Source organism: Schistocerca piceifrons, chromosome 3 (genome assembly GCF_021461385.2).
Source record: "Schistocerca piceifrons isolate TAMUIC-IGC-003096 chromosome 3, iqSchPice1.1, whole genome shotgun sequence".
NCBI classification, from domain to species: Eukaryota; Metazoa; Arthropoda; class Insecta; order Orthoptera; family Acrididae; genus Schistocerca; species Schistocerca piceifrons.
Genome location: NC_060140.1, coordinates 584,701,059 through 584,718,581, shown reverse-complemented (window position 1 = coordinate 584,718,581; position 17,523 = coordinate 584,701,059). Strand labels below are relative to the sequence as shown.

The window sequence follows — 17,523 nt, the reverse complement described above, 5'->3', positions numbered from 1 at the left end:
AGAGGAGTGCCGCGCGGAGTTACCGCGCGGTTTAAGGCGTCATGTCATGGACTGCGTGGCCCCTCCCGCCTGAGGTTCGAGTCCTCCCTCGGGCATGGGTCTGTGTGTTGTTCTTAACGTAAGTTAGTTTAAGTAGTGTGTAAGTCTAGGGACCGATGACCTCAGCAGTTTGGTGCCTTAGGAATTCACACACATTTGAACATTTTTTTTTACAGAGGAATGGGCTTTTACTACCTTTAATTCTTTAACTGTGGACGACACGACTCTGTGTTCACAATGCCTGTAACTGCCCAAACTGCCTTCATTTGCATCACGAGTTTTGATTATGCGCCAAGAGAGCCACCTTCACAGAATAATTCCGTGTGCACCATGGCAGGGAGACAGTAAATAGCTCTTGTTTACTAGTTTTACGTGAAAATAAAACCACTGTTGACTACTTGGTGCATAGCTACTATGTATGAGAGATCGATGTCAATGGCACGTAGTATATGATATTGTATTGTAATTTGAACTGTGTGTAATAAACCGAATCACACACATAAACCTTAAAGATACAGGAATAGAGAATAAAGTGGTAATGTTTGCAGTGAACATTTTTGCAACAAACGCGGAAATATATTGAATATGAAAGACAAGACGACTGGCAAAATTCAAGTTTTGCCCAGTTACCTGATGTTCTTGCGGCACAGCATTACCAATAAAAATATTCTTTCATACCTCGGTTAACAAAAAAACGATATGCGCATTAACTATACGGCAAACACTCACTCTCGTTGCGCACTATTATGTGTGGGAAACCCTGTTTCGATGTCCACAACATTTCATGAAACGAAATGTTATGGGAGTTCACGTCAGGAGAGAAAGACTGAGTCCCCGGCAAGCAGAACAATTACTGTGTGTGAGATACTCGACATTTTTATACTCATATACTGGTAACTCAACCATTTACGGAAGTTCACTGAAGAAATTTGGTTACACTTTTAAACCCCTGCGAAACTTCAAGAAGTAGATGTTGTGTTACGTATTAGATTCTTGTAATCGTCTAAGATTCACTCACTACTGCGATTATGTAAAACATTTTAAGAATTTTAAGAGTTTAGGATCGCAAATGATGGATCTCACGATCTGTACCTCAGATTTACCGTAACTGCCCTGTTGTTTATTTCACTTGCTTTGCGTTTTGCACAGAAGTTTCAAAATGAATAACGCTGAAAATAGTTAAAGCAGAAGACAGTGAAATGTGGAAAAGACACATAGTACATGTATATCAGTTAATTTAATTCAGTTCATAAAGGTATCTGTGTGACGAGGCAAGCCACGTTCTTCCGCCAAATTCGTTCCGCTTGTTGTGTAATTCTCAGTCACCCTGTGAGACGGTCTTTGGGTGTTTTATTCGGAAGTAATAGGAGGAAATGTCAGGAAAAATTAGAGGAAAAGTTACATTGTTGTTGGGAGGCGTGCTGAGGGCGCCTAGTGGCTAAGGCCACCGCTCTCGGTAAGCTGGAGGGCAGGTTCGAATCCGGAGTGACACAGTTTTTCTCAAGACACTTTCATTTATTGCAGGTCATTGTTTTTATTGATTCCATTTGTTTCGTGTAATTTCAATGAATTTTGTTCATTTAATGTACCTAAGGTTTTTTAAAGGCTGTTTTCCATCATTGTCACTACTAACAATGACTACTTTTTTTCCCATTCCCGCCCGAATTAATTCAAAGCTTTTTCCGCTCTTACTGTTTCCTTGCAGATACTGTCTTTCATTTCCGCTATCAGAAAACGTTTTAGCCGGCCGCGATGGCCGAGCGTTTGTAGGCACTTCAGTCCGGAACCGCGCGACTGCTACGGTCGCAGGTTCGAATCCTGCCTCGGGCATGGATGTGTGTGACGTGCTTAGTTTATTTAGGTTCAAGTAGTTCTAAGCTCTAGGGGACTGATGACCTCAGATGTTAAGTCCCATAGCGCTCAGAGCCATTTGAACCATTTGAAAACGTTTTACGTAGGATTCCTAACACCACCATCCATTTGCTTGAACAAGTGCCCCACATTTATTTGTCGGTTTTGGTACTATAATGACGACGCCACCTCCTTTTATTTACTGAGCGATGTGTGGCAGTAAATCGCATTTCGATGGACGGCGGTTCAAATCCCCGTCAAGTCACCCAGATTTAGGTCTTCCGTTGGTTTCCCTAATCCATTGAAAGGAAATACCGGAATGTTACCTTTGAAAGGCACTCTGCCTATTTCCTTGCTTATTCTTCTCCGTCCGAGTTTGTGCTCCGTCACTAATGACCTCGTCGTCGACGAGTCGTCAAAACTCAACGTTCATTTCTCACTTCTCTTTTTATGTACGTCTGTTATCGCAGTGCTATAGACACATTTATTTAAAATCTCATTATAGAAGCAAATCGAAATATTTGACAACTTTTAAAACACCATTCTCTGTATGTGCTTAGTTTTGTTAGCAGGAGCCAAAGCGTATTAGTATATATACTTTGACCATATGTACGTTCAGTGGCCGTTAATAATTGATGAATTTCCATCATAGAATAAAGTCTGTTAGTGACGATTGGATATAGCTTGTTATTGTGACCTTCATACTCATGCGTACTTTTGGTGTATTGACGTTCTATTATCGGCTGTGGCAACATTATACAGTGGCTATAATTAATAAAATTTGAGTTTAAAATATTGGTTTCGATTTGGACGGGACGCAATTCAGGTCTCCACGCAAACACAAAGATTTCCTTCCCCACCTTTCCCACCAGCTGAGCTGGCGCTTCTCTTGTGGCGACTTCTTTGTTGGCAGGGCAACAGAAAATAGTCCGAAAAGTAGTTTTTATTCCCGGCGTATAAGCGTCTTCAGCACAGTAATTACGTTGATAGCTTGAACTAACAACTGTAAACAACAGATTTGCATCTGACCAATCATTTGTGAACAGGCAGTGTTAAGTAGTGGACGTGCGGCCATAGTTTCACAACGCTGTTGTGTCACAGATCGCAATGGAGCAATATTTATTTCTATATCAAGTATTGAAGTCATTCCTCAGAATGTTTTGAAGAAGAGAAAAGTGTGCGTCAAGTATGTCCCATACACACTGACTGCCGAACAGAAACGACGACACGTGGTCCGCCTGCCCTGACTTGACTGAAATGCAAGACGCTAACAACTCATTTCTGGGAAAAGTAATCACCGGTGACGACCTACCACAAATGGACAAAGTGCATAAATCCACATGAAGAGTCAACGCTTTGACGACCTAAACGACATTCAAAGCACAGTGACGCGCGAGTTGGACAACATTCCAAAGAAGGACTTTTCTGACAATTTAACATTTTGCACGAACGTTCTGTGCGCTGTACTCATGTGGGGGAAGCTGTGTTAAACACCTGAAGCATTAAAAGCCCTACTTTAACGCGTCTGCATTTTTTATTAATCCAGTATCGAAACGTTTTGGACTGACTGGGTGTTCCCAATAAAATTTGCTTCAAAAAGATATAGAAACCTTAAGTGATGTAGGAAAAACAGATTAGCAGAACTACGAAACAGTTTTTGAGATAATGAATACTTTTGTGAGCTATCCTGTGTAATACTGTAAATACTGTAATTAATGTGATATCAGCATGGATAAACGCGATATTTGGGGGCGTCCCTAAGAGACTAATAAGCGATACATTTTCGGTTGTTTAATCTAGTTTTTATGCCCAGTATTTTGGCACTCATTTGGCCGTCTGTGTCGTACATCTGTGCGGACCCACTGGCTGAGCTGCGATTAAAATGGCTCTGAGCACTATGGGACTTAACATCTATGGTCATCAGTCCCCTAGAACTTAGAACTACTTAAACCTAACTAACCTAAGGACATCACACAACACCCAGTCATCACGAGGCAGAGAAATGAGCTGCGATTACTCAAGACGAGTTCTGAGAGAACCTCACCTATACTACTATGCCAATCGTCAAAATATTGTGCGTATAATTTGTATCAATGACAAGGATGAACACTCAAAAACATACTGTAGTTTGTTACATAAACCATTTATGTCTCTGGCATGTAGAGAGATGACATCGGGACGAGCGCCGGAGCCCCAGTGTTCGTGTATGGCTTTCCACTCCATATTGCTGTAATTAATAGAAAGGGTCTGTATTGAGGAAAGTAAACTGGTCGGATATTTTACACTTTCAGGTTCGTCGTAACGTTTTAAAATAATAATTATCAACCGAAAGCTGACATTTGCTGAATACTGAAATGAGATGAACCATAATTCACGTCCCTTGAGCCGTTCTCTGTCATTTACGTTGAACCGTTTTGTTTTATAGTTATTGGTAGTAATTTATTTCAGAGAGTTAATTAAGCACAGAGAAGTTACGACGGTCTTTCGACTAGCCGTGCTGACCGTTACTTGCAGCCGATAAGAGGAAGAGTGATGTCTGTAAGTTTTACGGGCAGGAACATTCTTCTAGTATTAATTGCAATGGAAGTCAGGGCCGCGAACAATGTTCTTATCGGGCAAATTGCCATTCTCTTTAATTTTAGCAGACATCCTGTGTAAAAATGTTCCCGAAAATTAAACGAAGCCCCATTACAAGAAGTATAAAACATTCTTTCAGAGCCGTAAAGTGCCAGGGAGTGCGTGGCATGCCTTGGCGCCGTCTGCGAGCCCGACACGAAACAGACCTGAATAACAGAATGCTGTCTGTACATGCGATTAAGTAAAATTTCTCCTAAGGTAGCCGCCCCGGCCAGAACTTTCTTACGAGGCGCACAACATCAAAGATAGCCTTTCTTTATTGAAGTCTTGGAGCATGCTTTTCATGTTACACAAGACCATTTAAGATAGAAAAACTGTTCTTTCTGCTAAATAGTTTCAGTATCGTGCAAACTAACCCGTAAACGTCGAAAAGCAATGCAGTCAGAAAACTTCGGTGTTACCAAATCGCGGATCGTTTACGACCGAGCAGCGAAATGACAGTCAGATGTTTAGCTGACACGAGACTTGGAATACAGACTGTGTGAAAATGTAGACTAAGGATCCTTTCTTAACCTAATATTGTATGAATGATAATGCAAGTGTAAGGAGAAACAGTTGCCGGTAGGCCTTTCTAGTCACGTGCCAGGTGAGAGCGATTGAAAAACGCAGAATTGTTGCTTTAATAATGACCTAATGTTCTTGGAAGAGCAGGTTGGTTGGTAGATTTGGGGGAGGGGACCGAACAGTGAGGTGGTCGGTCCCATCGGATTAGAGAAGGGCGGGGAAGGAAATCGGCCGTGCCGTTTCAAAGGAACCAGCATTTGCCTGGACCAATTTAGGGAAATCACGGAAAACCTAAATCAGGATGGCCGGACGCGGATTTGAACCGACGTCCTCCTGAATACGAGTGCAGCGTGTTAACCGCTGCGCCATTTTGCTCGGTGGAAGAACATTTCGTGCAACAAATGCACACTCTCAATGAAATTTTATATGATGGGGTAAGGTTAGAAAGTTTGGTTCTGATACTCTTCAAGGTGATAGAATACACATAGGATACGAGACGTACTGCGTGACACAAGAGTAGTAAAACGCGTAGTTAAGAGTTAAACTGTGAGGCCACTATTTTTTTCAGAACATGCGCGGTGGATTGGCAAAAGAATTTGACTGATAAAGCGGATACGACGGACGTTGCGATTCTGAAAGTAGCTAACGCGCGCGCTTATGTGTGTGTGTGTGTGTGTGTGTGTGTGTGTGTGTGTGTGTGTGTTTGTTTTGGTTAAAAATTTTAGGGCTGTCAGTTCTGTCCTGCATTTATTGCGTTAGTCTTTCAGGTTTCTGTCACAGTTGCATACAATTTCTTGGTGGTGACTACTTTCGAGGCGATAACGTTCATTCTCAAACCGTTGCCTGCATTTGGAGTGTTTATTAGAGTATAATTCGACTGATACACTTACAAGACATCTTCATAAAATAGGTCTGCATGTAAATACGTTATGGACATAATTGTACTCTCTTGTGACAGAAACCTGAGTACATGATAGTCAATGTACTGGTCGTTGTACCAACAAAATGTTGGCATAACATATCTCTTGGGTTTTTCGCTGTAAACGAAAGTGCGAGTTTACGGTTTTAGTCGCAATGTCTAAAATATTGTAACTGTTACATCAGCTAATTCTGGTCTTTCTTTCTTGCAGGAAATTGCCGCCATACTCATTAGCTTTGATAGGCACAATGAGTGGCAAAGCAAGGAGGTCAAGATCAGGTGAGTACTTTTTCCATTGTCTCTCTCTTAAATTTCGACATGAAACGCGCAGTGGCACAAATGCACAATAGCAGTTTACCCTGAAGTGACAAAAATCATGGGAATACCTCTTTATATCGTGTCGGACCCCCTTTTGCCCGGTAGTGCAGCAACTCGACGTGGCATGGGCTGAATAAGTCGTTAGAAGTCCCCTGCAGAAATGCTGAGCCATGCTGCCTGTCTCTATGGCCGTCTATAATTGCCAAGTGTAGCCCGTGCAGGATTCTGTGCGCGACCTCTTGATTATGTTCCATAAATGTTCGCTGGGTATCATGTCAAGCGAACTGCATTTTCAGATCATTTTCTAGAATTGCCTATTATAAGTGTGAACAGTCGTGGGCCGGTGGCATGTTGGTGAACTTGAAGCCCATGAAAGGCTGCAAATGGTCTCCGGGCATCCGAACATAACCATTTGGAGTCAGTGACCATATCAGTTGGATGAGAGGACCCAATCCATTCCTTGTAAACACAGGCCACACCATTACGGAGCCACCGCCAGCTTGCACGGTGCCTTGTTGACAACTTGGATCCATGGGTTCGTGGGGTCTGCGCCACACCGAACCCTGCCTCGGTCATTAAGTGATGGCCGTCGGCCACTGCGTTGTCCAGGAAATCTGGCACACTCTTGACACTGAAGGTGTCGGAATATTGAATTCCCTAACGATTTCCGAATGGAATGACCCATGCGTCCAGTTCTAACTATCATTCCGCGTTCAGGGTCTGTTAATTCGCGTCATACGGACGTAATCAGATCGGAAACCTCTTCACATGAATCACCTGAGTACAAATGACAGCTTCGTCAATACACTGCCCTTTTATACCTTGTGCACCAGATACTACTGCCATCTTTATATGTGCATATCGCTACCCCATGACTTCTGTCATTTCAGGGTAGAGCTATGTATTGCGGGTTAAAGCCTAACACACTCGCATCTTTGAGTTTACTGTTGTGTTTGTGTTGGTGTTGGTGGTGACAAAATAGAGAGGGTCAAACTAAAGTGCCGGTTAGTAGTCTACGTCTCTTGCACGGCACCAAGACAGATCACCATCAGTAGCTTCCCATGTCCAATGGGCCTTCGGGAGATCATGACATTTACCCCCAGAATATTTACACACAGTCTACATAGGAACATTGCCTGCTTTTTTCGAATAGCGTAACTGGGGACACAACCCTCCTGTGGCGGGCTTTGTCTGTACTAGGTACTACTACGTTAAGTCTACTACAACTGAATGCCAGGACGAGCTCATTTGTAATGCATGAAACGCATAAGATTTCTGAATAACAGGAATTGGGCATAGTATGCTTTTAGAAGTCATATTGTGTAAATCGAAGAAAACCTGCTTTTCTTCAACAATCGACCGTTGTAACAGGTAATAGTAGGCCAGTTTCAGCTCTTGTCGTACTTAATAAATGCTATACTGTTAACAAGCTCAGGTATGCGAGTAGCACATGGTTACCATTGAAGTAAAATATTTGAGTACCATGTGACTTAACTCATTTATAGGCAGTACGCACATAGTGTTAGCCCATACGTTCATAAACTAAATTCGGTAGCGCACTTCACTCAAAATGTATTTATCTTTGTGGCAGCTGATGCGAAGTCAAACCTACGGCACAGTACTACAGAGAAATGCTCCTGTGGGGGCAATAGACGTGACGAAACTAACCGGTTTGAACGTAGAGGGATAGGCGTCTACATGCGAAGGTCACTTTTACCGGACCACAAAGCTCACCCAGACAGTGACTATCATGTAAGGTCCAGGGAAGCCGACTGTAGTAGCACATTATGCAGAGGAGGCGGTAGTAGTTGCGATCTCGAAACTGACTCTCCAGGTCCGGAAGAAATATATGCTGAAGTAGTAAAGAGGATAGGACCGCTAGTAGTGCCGTATTTAACTTCCCTCTCGTTATTGAAGCTTTAGTACGTTGAAGGATTCTTGCGAGGTCGATTAATGTCATAACGTAATAATCAGCAAGGGTGCACATAAGGTTCCGACTGCTCCAGAGAGCTACAGACCGGTATGCCTGTTGAACAGTCGTCGTACTGTCTTCTAGGACTTAACTATGGAACCCCTCATGTCTCTCCTCAGTGAGGAGTAGAACCCTGACGGTGGGGTAGTGGCGTAGGCAGACGGTGTCCTGATAGTGGTACCTGCGGACTCTCAGGAGAAGCTGGAGGAAAGGGCTACTGGTGTGCTCGAGCGGATGCGGCGCTGCTGTTCTTATAATAAACTGGCCATAGCGACACACAGAACTACCTACATATTACTTAAAGGCCAACTGTCCTAGCCTGAAACCCCCACAATTAGAACTGATAACACTTCTATATCACGCAGCAAGTTCTGCAGATACTCGCGAGTCCATTTGGATAAAACTAAATCTTTATGACACATATTAAGCTATCCAAAGAAAAGTTAGTAAAAATTATGCACACGTTTGTGTGATCCGCTACCACTAATTATAAGCTACCTTTGCGTACCGTTAGGGCGTACCACAACGCTGTCTTTAATGACGTTGCTGGCTTCGCAGCCATTGTATGGGTGCTTTGGCTGCGAATCGAGAGCTGTAGCCCCATCCTTACCCGAACGCGGAGGAGCGTAATACTCAGTTTTACTGTGGCTTTTGGTCCAACACCTGTCGAGGCTTTACTGGTAATACTGTGGATCCATCCCGTCAACATTCGGGTACGATATAGAGCAGCGTGCTACTGGTTACGTCGTAGCAGACTGGACTGAATGCAAATGATTACAGGGGTAAATATCAATAACAAAATTCAACTCCGGGCATGGTTGTTGTTGTTGTTGTTGTGGTCTTCAGTCCCGAGACTGGTTTGATGCAGCTCTCCATGCTACTCTATCCTGTGCAAGCTTCTTCATCTCCCAGTACCTACTGCAACCTACATTCTTCTGAATCTACTTAGTGTATTCATCTCTTGGTCTCCCTCTACGATTTTTACTCTCCACGCTGCCCTCCAATACTAAATTGGTGATCCCTTGATGCCTCAGAACATGTCCTACCAACCGATCCCTTCTTCTAGTCAAGTTGTGCCACAAGCTCCTCTTCTCCCCAATCCTATTCAATACTTCCCCATTAGTTATGTGATCTACCCATCTAATCTTCAGCATTCTTCTGCAGCACCACATTTCGAAAGCTTCTATTCTCTTCTTGTCCAAACTATTTATCGTCCACGTTTCACTTCCATACATGGCTACACTCTATACAAATACTTTCAGAAACGGCTTCCTGACATTTAAATCTATACTCGATGTTAACAAATTTTTCTTCTTCAGAAACGCTTTCCTTGCCATTGCCAGTCTACATTTTATATCCTCTCTACTTCGACCATCATCAGTTATTTTGCTCACCAAATAGCAAAACTCCTTTACTACTTTAAGTGTCTCATTTCCTAATCTAATTCCCTCAGCATCACCCGACTTAATTCGACTACATTCCATTATCCTCGTTTTGCTTTTGTTGATGTTCATCTTATATCCTCCTTTCAAGACACTATCCATTCCATTCAACTGCTCTTCCAAGTCCTTTGCTGTCTCTGACAGAATTACAATGTCATCGGCGAACCTCAAAGTATTTATTTCTTCTCCATGGATTTTAATACCTACTCCGAATTTTTCCCTTGTTTTCTTCACTGCTTGCTCAATATACAGATTGAATAACATCGGGGATAGGTTACAACCCTGTCTCACTCCCTTCCCAACCACTGCTTCCATTTCGTGCCCCTCGACTCTTATAACTGCCATTTGGTTTCTATACAAATTGTAAATAGCCTTTCGCTCCCTGTATTTTACCCCTGCCACCTTCAGAATTTGAAAGAGAGTATTCCAGTCAACATTGTCAAAAGCTTTCTTTAAGTCTACAAATGCTAGAAACGTAGGTTTGCCCTTCCTTAATCTAGCTTCTAAGATAAGTCGTAGAGTCAGTATTGCCTCACGTGTTCCAACATTTCTACGGAATCCAAACTGATCTTCCCCGAGGTCGGCTTCTACCAGTTTTTCCATTCGTCTGTAAAGAATTCGCGTTAGTATTTTGCAGCTGTGACTTATTAAACCGATAGTTCGGTAATTTTCACATCTGTCCACACCTGCTTTCTTTGGGATTGGAATTATTATATTCTTCTTGAAATCTGAGGGTATTTCGCCTGTTTCATACATCTTGCTCGCCAGATGGTAGAGTTTTGTCAGGACTGGCTCTCCCAAGGCCGTGAGTAGTTCCAATGGAATGTTGTCTACTCCAGGGGCCTTGTTTGGACTCAGGTCTTACAGTGCTCTGTCAAACTCTTCACGTAGTATCATATCTCCCATTTCATCTTCATCTACATCCTCTTCCATTTCCATAATATTGTCCTCAAGTACATCGCCCTTGTATAGACCCTCTATATACTCCTTCCATCTTTCTGCTTTCCCTTCTTTGCTTAGAACTGGGTTTCCATCTGAGCTCTTGATGTTCATGCAAGTGGTTCTCTTATCTCCAAAGGCCTCTGTAATTTTCCTGTAGGCAGTATCTATCTTACTCCTAGTGAGATAAGCCTCTACATCCTTACATTTGTCCTCTAACCATCCCTGCTTAGCCATTTTGCACTTCCTGTCTATCTCATTTTTGAGACGTTTGTATTCCTTTTTGCCTGCTTCATTTACGGCATTTTTATATTTTCTCCTTTGATCAATTAAATTCAATATTTCTTCTATTACCCAAGGATTTCTGCTAGCCCTCGTCTTTTTACGTACTTGATCCTCTGCTGCCTTCACTATTTCATCCCTCAAAGCTACCCATTCTTCTTGTGCTGTATTTATTTCCCCCATTCCTGTCAATTGTTCCCTTATGCTCTCCCTGAAACTCTGTACAACCTCTGGTTTAGTCAGTTTATCCAGGTCCCATCTCCTTAAATTCCCACCTTTTTGCAGTTTCTTCAGTTTTAATCTACAGGTCATAACCAATAGATTGTGGCCAGAGTCCACATCTGCCCCTGGAAATGTCTTACAATTTAATACCTAGTTCCTAAATCTCTGTCTTACCGTTATATAATCTATCTTATACCTTCTAATATTTCCAGGATTCTTCCATTTGTACAACCTTCTTTTATGATTCTTGAACCAAGTGTTAGCAATGATTAAGTTGTACTCTGTGCAAAATTCTACCAGGCGGCTTCCTCTTTCATTTCTTAGCCCCAATCCATATTCACCTACTACATTTCCTTCTCTCCCTTTTCCTACTACCGAATTCCAGTCACCCATGACTATTAAATTTTCGTCACCCTTCACTATCTGAATAATTTCTTTTATTTCATCATAGATTTCTTCAATTGCTTCGTCATTTGCAGAGCTAGGTGGCATATAAACTTGTACTACTGTAGGAGGCGTGGGCTTCGTATTTATCTTGGCCACAATAATGCGTATGCTGTTTGTAGTAGCTTACCCGCATTCCTATTTTCCTATTCATTATTAAACCTACTCCTGCATTACCCCTATTTGATTTTGTATTTATAACCCTGTATTCACCTGACCAGAAGTCTTGTTCCTCCTGCCACCGAACTTCACTAATTCCCACTATATCTAACTTTAACCTATCCATTTCCCTTTTTAAATTTTCTAACCTACCTGCCCGATTAAGGGATCTGACATTCCACTGTCCGATCCGTAGAGCTCCTGTTTTCTTTCTCCTGATAACGACATCCTCTTGAGTAATCCCGCCCGGAGATCCGAATGGGGGACTATTTTACCTCCGGAATATTTTACCCAAGAGGACACCATCATCATTTAATCATACAGTAAAGCTGCATGCCCTCGGGAAAAATTACGGCCGTAGTTTCCCCTTGCTTTCAGCCGTTCGCAGTACCAGCACAGCAAGGCCGTTTTGGTTAGTGTTACAAGGCCAGATCAGTCAATCATCCAGACTGTTGCCCCTGCAACTACTGAAAAGGCTGCTGCCCCTCTTCAGAAACCACACATTTGTCTGGCCTCTCAGCAGATATCCCTCCGTTGTGGTTGCACCTACGGTACGGCTATCTGTATCGCTGACGCACGCAAGCCTCCCCACCAACGGCAAGGTGCATGGTTCATGGTAAGCAGCTGAATGACAAGTGGAGTGATACCACCGGCAGGCGCGTGTATAACTTTTTTCCAGATGTTAACGGCTGACTACGAGCGCACCTGCATGACACAACTAAGAGAGTGGAACACTTGATTACTGGGCATAATAGTTACCCCGTCTACTTACACAGATAGGGAGATGGGCGATTATGGAGAAACAGCGACACCTGAAAATTTGATGCTTATTTGTAATTTACACCGACTAGATTGGGGGGGAGGGGTTTGGGGGGGGGGTGCACTGGATGATTTGAACTATGGATAAAGTAGATAAAATGCTGAATGTGGACGTTACTAAATTCTGCTACCAAGAGCTCTCCAGTATGAATTATACAATCGGGAACTTAGGGGTATTGATAAAAATGTACAGTCTAATATACCTGGTAAGCAAATGGGTCAAAATCGAAGATGTTTCGACCGTATGCACTACAGCAGCCGCAAGAGAACGTCGAGAAGGAGTTCATCAATGGAACAGTAAGGAGGAAGCTCATCAGACTTTCTAATTTGGGAAGAAAATGAAGATGAATGGGAATGGGATGCTGATGAGTGGGATCTAGTCCACAATCGTTTAAGTAGCATTTAAATGTTTTTCATGGTAATCCTGATGGTAATGCGAAGGCTCGAGTGCAGCCGTGCACGCGGGATCATCCGGCAGTAGTTTAATAAAGCGACAAACTTATATGTAGTGAATTGCGTGGTCAACAATTTTGAGCAGTTCTAGGATTGCTGATTAATGTTGTAACGGTTCGGAGACTTGAGGTCCTGTGGTAGATTTTTATTTTACTTTCATTTCAGTCATCGTAATTTCTTTCTTTTCCACTTTTCTCTGTTAATATAGATGTAGAATCTAGTTGTAGATTTTAACATTACATTTTCAGTGTTAAACTAAAATGTATAGAATATAACTACACGGCTTAGAATCACAAAACAACGGAGTCTGATGTACGGCAATAAATAAAATGCAGCGTCTTGATACTGAATTGTGAGCCATCACTTCTCCTTCCTTCATCAGCAAAAATTAGGTAATGCAAATATCTTCTATTATCGGGAGTTTGTATCGCCGTCTCCCTGCGCCGAGTGCCGGCGCTGTAGGATACGAGGCTAAGAGCACTGATCTTATGTCAAGTGCAAATTCTGAGAGCTGTGGGAGTTGCAGATGACTGGATAGTACACTGAACACCTATGACTTTGTAAAATATGCCTCTTAGTTTCGACAAATAACTTATTGGTCGTAAGCTTGTAAAAAAGCTATTCGGGGTTTGGCACCGAGCTCGCTATGAGAAGTTTCAGGTGTTATTCAGTAACGAGTTGCTGATTTTTTATGAACTACGTTTGAGTTGTGTCAAAGGCAGTTGATTTATTTGTATTAATTAAGGAAAGCCTTTGTAAACTGGAATCATTACGACCCGACAGGGATTTGATACGAGTCCTTCCAAGTACAGCATGAGCGGCCTCCGTTCTCATAGGGTGCAGGCCATTTACTTTTCACGATTTATCCATTTTAGAGCGAAGGTAACAAATAGGTGATTCATTTCAAACATAGCTGCACTACAGCAACGGTGTCACGTAATAAAATTATTAACAGCCGACCAGTTGCAATGGATAGCGAAATTCTTTACCTAGGTTTCGACAAATATAAATTTGTCTTCTTCAGGAGGTAACAATTTTACATTAGTAAGGACTAATGTACCATCGCCATTTTTACAATTCTCGGCATAGATCCATGTGTCAAAAATAAAATATAGCCCTAGTGTTAGGGTTTGTCACGTTAATATAAAATAGCTCATGGATCTTGCAGAGCTTAGACTTTTTTGAAAGTAATTAGCGATCTGTGGGCTTTACTTCCTGTGTCTCTTGGTACAACTCAGGCTTGCAGTTTCTATCCTATATCAGCAGCACTGCAGTCGTTATTGTGCTTATACTGTGTTTCTTCAAAAGAAAAGCGGATGCGAAACTTTTATAACACCCTGATACGACGACTTTTAATCAACTTTATAATCTTTTATTGGTTTGTAAATTTGTGCGTTTCAAAAATAATTCAGGGTTTTCACATAGCGTATCACGTAGAAAATAATTTGCAAATGATCTAACCGATTTTGGTCTTCGTGTGTTTATCACATGGCTTGCCCATAGTTATGGACTCGATTTACTATTTTTTAATGTAACATTGGGTGATCGAGTGGACTTTACTCTGTTTATTTGTGACCTCTTCCTGCTGATGTTTAATGGACCCTCCTAATAAAAATAGCTTAATGGCACTGCGTACAACTAGAGCAAGAACAAGCAGTGGTCGCTTATTCACTTTCGGATCAGACACTTACTTTCCATTCATAACTTGTTTGAAAGAATGAACACTTTTTAGAATATTCTGGGTGTATTTTGTGTGAACTGGAGAGCAATTTTTGGACAACAGCTAAAAGTCAAAAAATGAAACGAGTACATTTTATCTATGTTATTTCAGTATTAAATCGCCAAATAGAATCTGAACCTTGTGATTTATTTATGTTGAAAAGTATCATAATGGGCATTACGTGAAACAAAAGTTAAGTGCTATAAATGTTCGATTTTGGTAAAAAAAAAAACAATCCTGAAATTTGGAAAACAATTTCATTGTATATTTATAAATATTTGTGTGTATAATTTCCGTATTCTGTACCATTGCTGATCAAATGTTCAAATGTGTGTGAAATCTTATGGGACCTAACTGCTAAGGTCATCAGTCCCTAAGCTTAAACACTACTTAACCTAAATTATCCTAAGGGCAACACACACACCCATACCCGAGGGAGGACTCGAACCTCCGCCGGGATCAGTCGCACATTGCTGATCCTTTTGTATTTCCAGTGCCACCAAATTGATTAAAACTGATTCATAAATATTTTAGAATTACCGCCTAACCACAGTTTGGATCCAAAAATTCTGGAACAAATGTTTTAATCCTTCGTACTCGTATTTTGTGAAAAATTGGTCTAGGGAAGTACATAAAAAATCTGTGACGTGAGGGCAACAAGATTTCTTTGTTTTGGATGATTCTAAATAAAATGGGCCATGGGTGGTCCCACAACCTTCCACAGAGCCAACTTATTGGTTGTGATATTCACAACATTGTGTATTGTTCTGTCTACAATGCGTTCTGAGATCTTCATAGCGAGCTTGCAGGACGATAGTAGGAACATTCAGAGGGATTCCCCTTCTGTTTCCAAACTGTGACTGTAATGCTCAACGTCCACTTGGTTGGTATCTTCTTCTCTTCAGTGATCTTGTGGAGGAAATCTGTCTTTCATTCAAATGGTTCAAATGGCTCTGAGCACTATGGGACTCAACTGCTGTGGTCATAAGTCCCCTAGAACTTAGAACTACTTAAACCTAACTAACCTAAGGACATCACACACATCCATGCCCGAGGCAGGATTCGAACCTGCGACCGTAGCGTGTCTTTCATTCAGCTGCCTGATAGTGCCTTGATCTCCGTAGTCCTTGTGACAGATCATCCGTCCCAGCTGCTTCCCAAGTTCATTTTCTCTAGGCCGTCTAAAACACCAGGCTTGGTGATCGGCATGATGGGTCCTCGAACCGGTGTTAACTATTTTCTGGGGAGTATGGGAACTCCTCATTGGAGACTGCTTCAAAGTACCGCCGCCAGCGTTTTGATGCCTTCTTTCGGTCAACGAGAAGTTTACCATCTTCGTCATTGTTGCCACAGAGTTTCTCTGTCGCCGTCTGCTCCTTACGATAGATATCACGTAAAGCTGGTAAAGGATGACAATTATTGAACTACATGAAAAAAACGTAAATTAGTTACAAACTACGGCGTGCCCACACTTCATTCAACATGCAAACTTGACTGCAGATATTCGGATTTAGGTTATGACATGTTCGATATGCCTGCCATCATCGGCGATGGTGTGGCTCAGGCGAATAGCGAAATTCTGCATGACCCACTGAAGTGTCGTAACATCGATGCTGTCGATGACCTCCTGAATGGCTATTTTCAGCTCAGCAATGGTTTTGGGGTTATTGCAGCACACCTTGTCTTTAATGTAGACCCATAAAAAGGAGTCGCATGTGTTCATATCCAGAGAATATGCGGACCAATCAGGGTCCAGGACAGTGGCCTCTGAGTACCCCAGAGCCAGAATGCGGTCACCAGGGTGCCCCTCCGGGACAACAGATGCTCTCCTGCTTCGATAGGGTCCAGATCCGTTTTGCATGAGCCACGTCGTCTTGTAATAAGGGTCACTTTGGGTAATGAGGATGAAATCTTCTTCCGAAACCAGGTACCATTCAATAGTCACCGTGCCATCAAGGAATATCGCACCGATTATTCCGTGACTGGACATTCACACAGTCATCCGTTGAGGATGAAGACACTTCTCGATCGCGAAATCCTCAGACCCCCAAATGCGCCAGTTTTGCTTATCGACGAACCCATCCAAATGAAATTGGGCTTCGTCGCTGAAAAAAACCATATTCACATACTTATGTGCAGTTTGAACGTCCTAACCGTTCAGAAGTTATGACGATTTTATTTCATATAGTTCAATAATGGTTACCCAGTACGTCAAGCATTTCATAGAGCTCCGAGTAAGTGGCTGACATGGCTGCAGCAACTGCCTTCTTTGCATCACACACGGCATCATAGTAAAAGTCCCAGTTTTCAGATGTTTCCGAAGCAAGGAATTTGTGACAGTTTCTCTTTCCGTTTTCACTTTGTTCTTAACATCTCCTGACCATTAATTCGTCTGACACTTTATCTTACTGCGTCTATGCCTATTTTTTCACGGGTAACTGCTCGAACAGTTTCTTTTAATACACTCCACGTTGTTTCGGCGTCAGTAATAGGTGGAAGAGTGATGTTTTGAGATGTTTTTTGTAATTCATTGAACCGGAATCATTTTATCTATGTAGAGCCGTCCTATAATGGGCAGAAAACAAATTCACGACGTTTAGTAGATAATGATCTCATTAATAACGACAAAAATCAGTCGTATTCGAAGATTTTTTTGCGATTAGGGCGAAATTGGTTCCGCCTGTCTGTTGTAAAATTATTACGGCATCGGTAGTTAGTTATGAGAGTGCGCGTGTCGGCACCGGTGACACTCAGCGGGATGTTTTGTACACGCAGAGGACCCCGCCTTATTAACGAGGAACAC

The 17,523-nt window shown here is 42.2% G+C and overlaps 1 protein-coding gene across 1 annotated transcript in view; it reads left to right on the top strand.

Moving 5' to 3' along the window:
• Window positions 1-17,523, top strand: part of LOC124789300 (calmodulin-binding transcription activator 1) — a 1,803,646-nt gene that overhangs the window by 1,380,154 nt on the left and 405,969 nt on the right. The window contains exon 6 of the mRNA XM_047256611.1: window positions 6,162-6,229. Coding sequence (XP_047112567.1) covers window positions 6,162-6,229 — 68 coding nt within the window. The remainder of the gene's footprint in view (window positions 1-6,161; window positions 6,230-17,523) is intronic.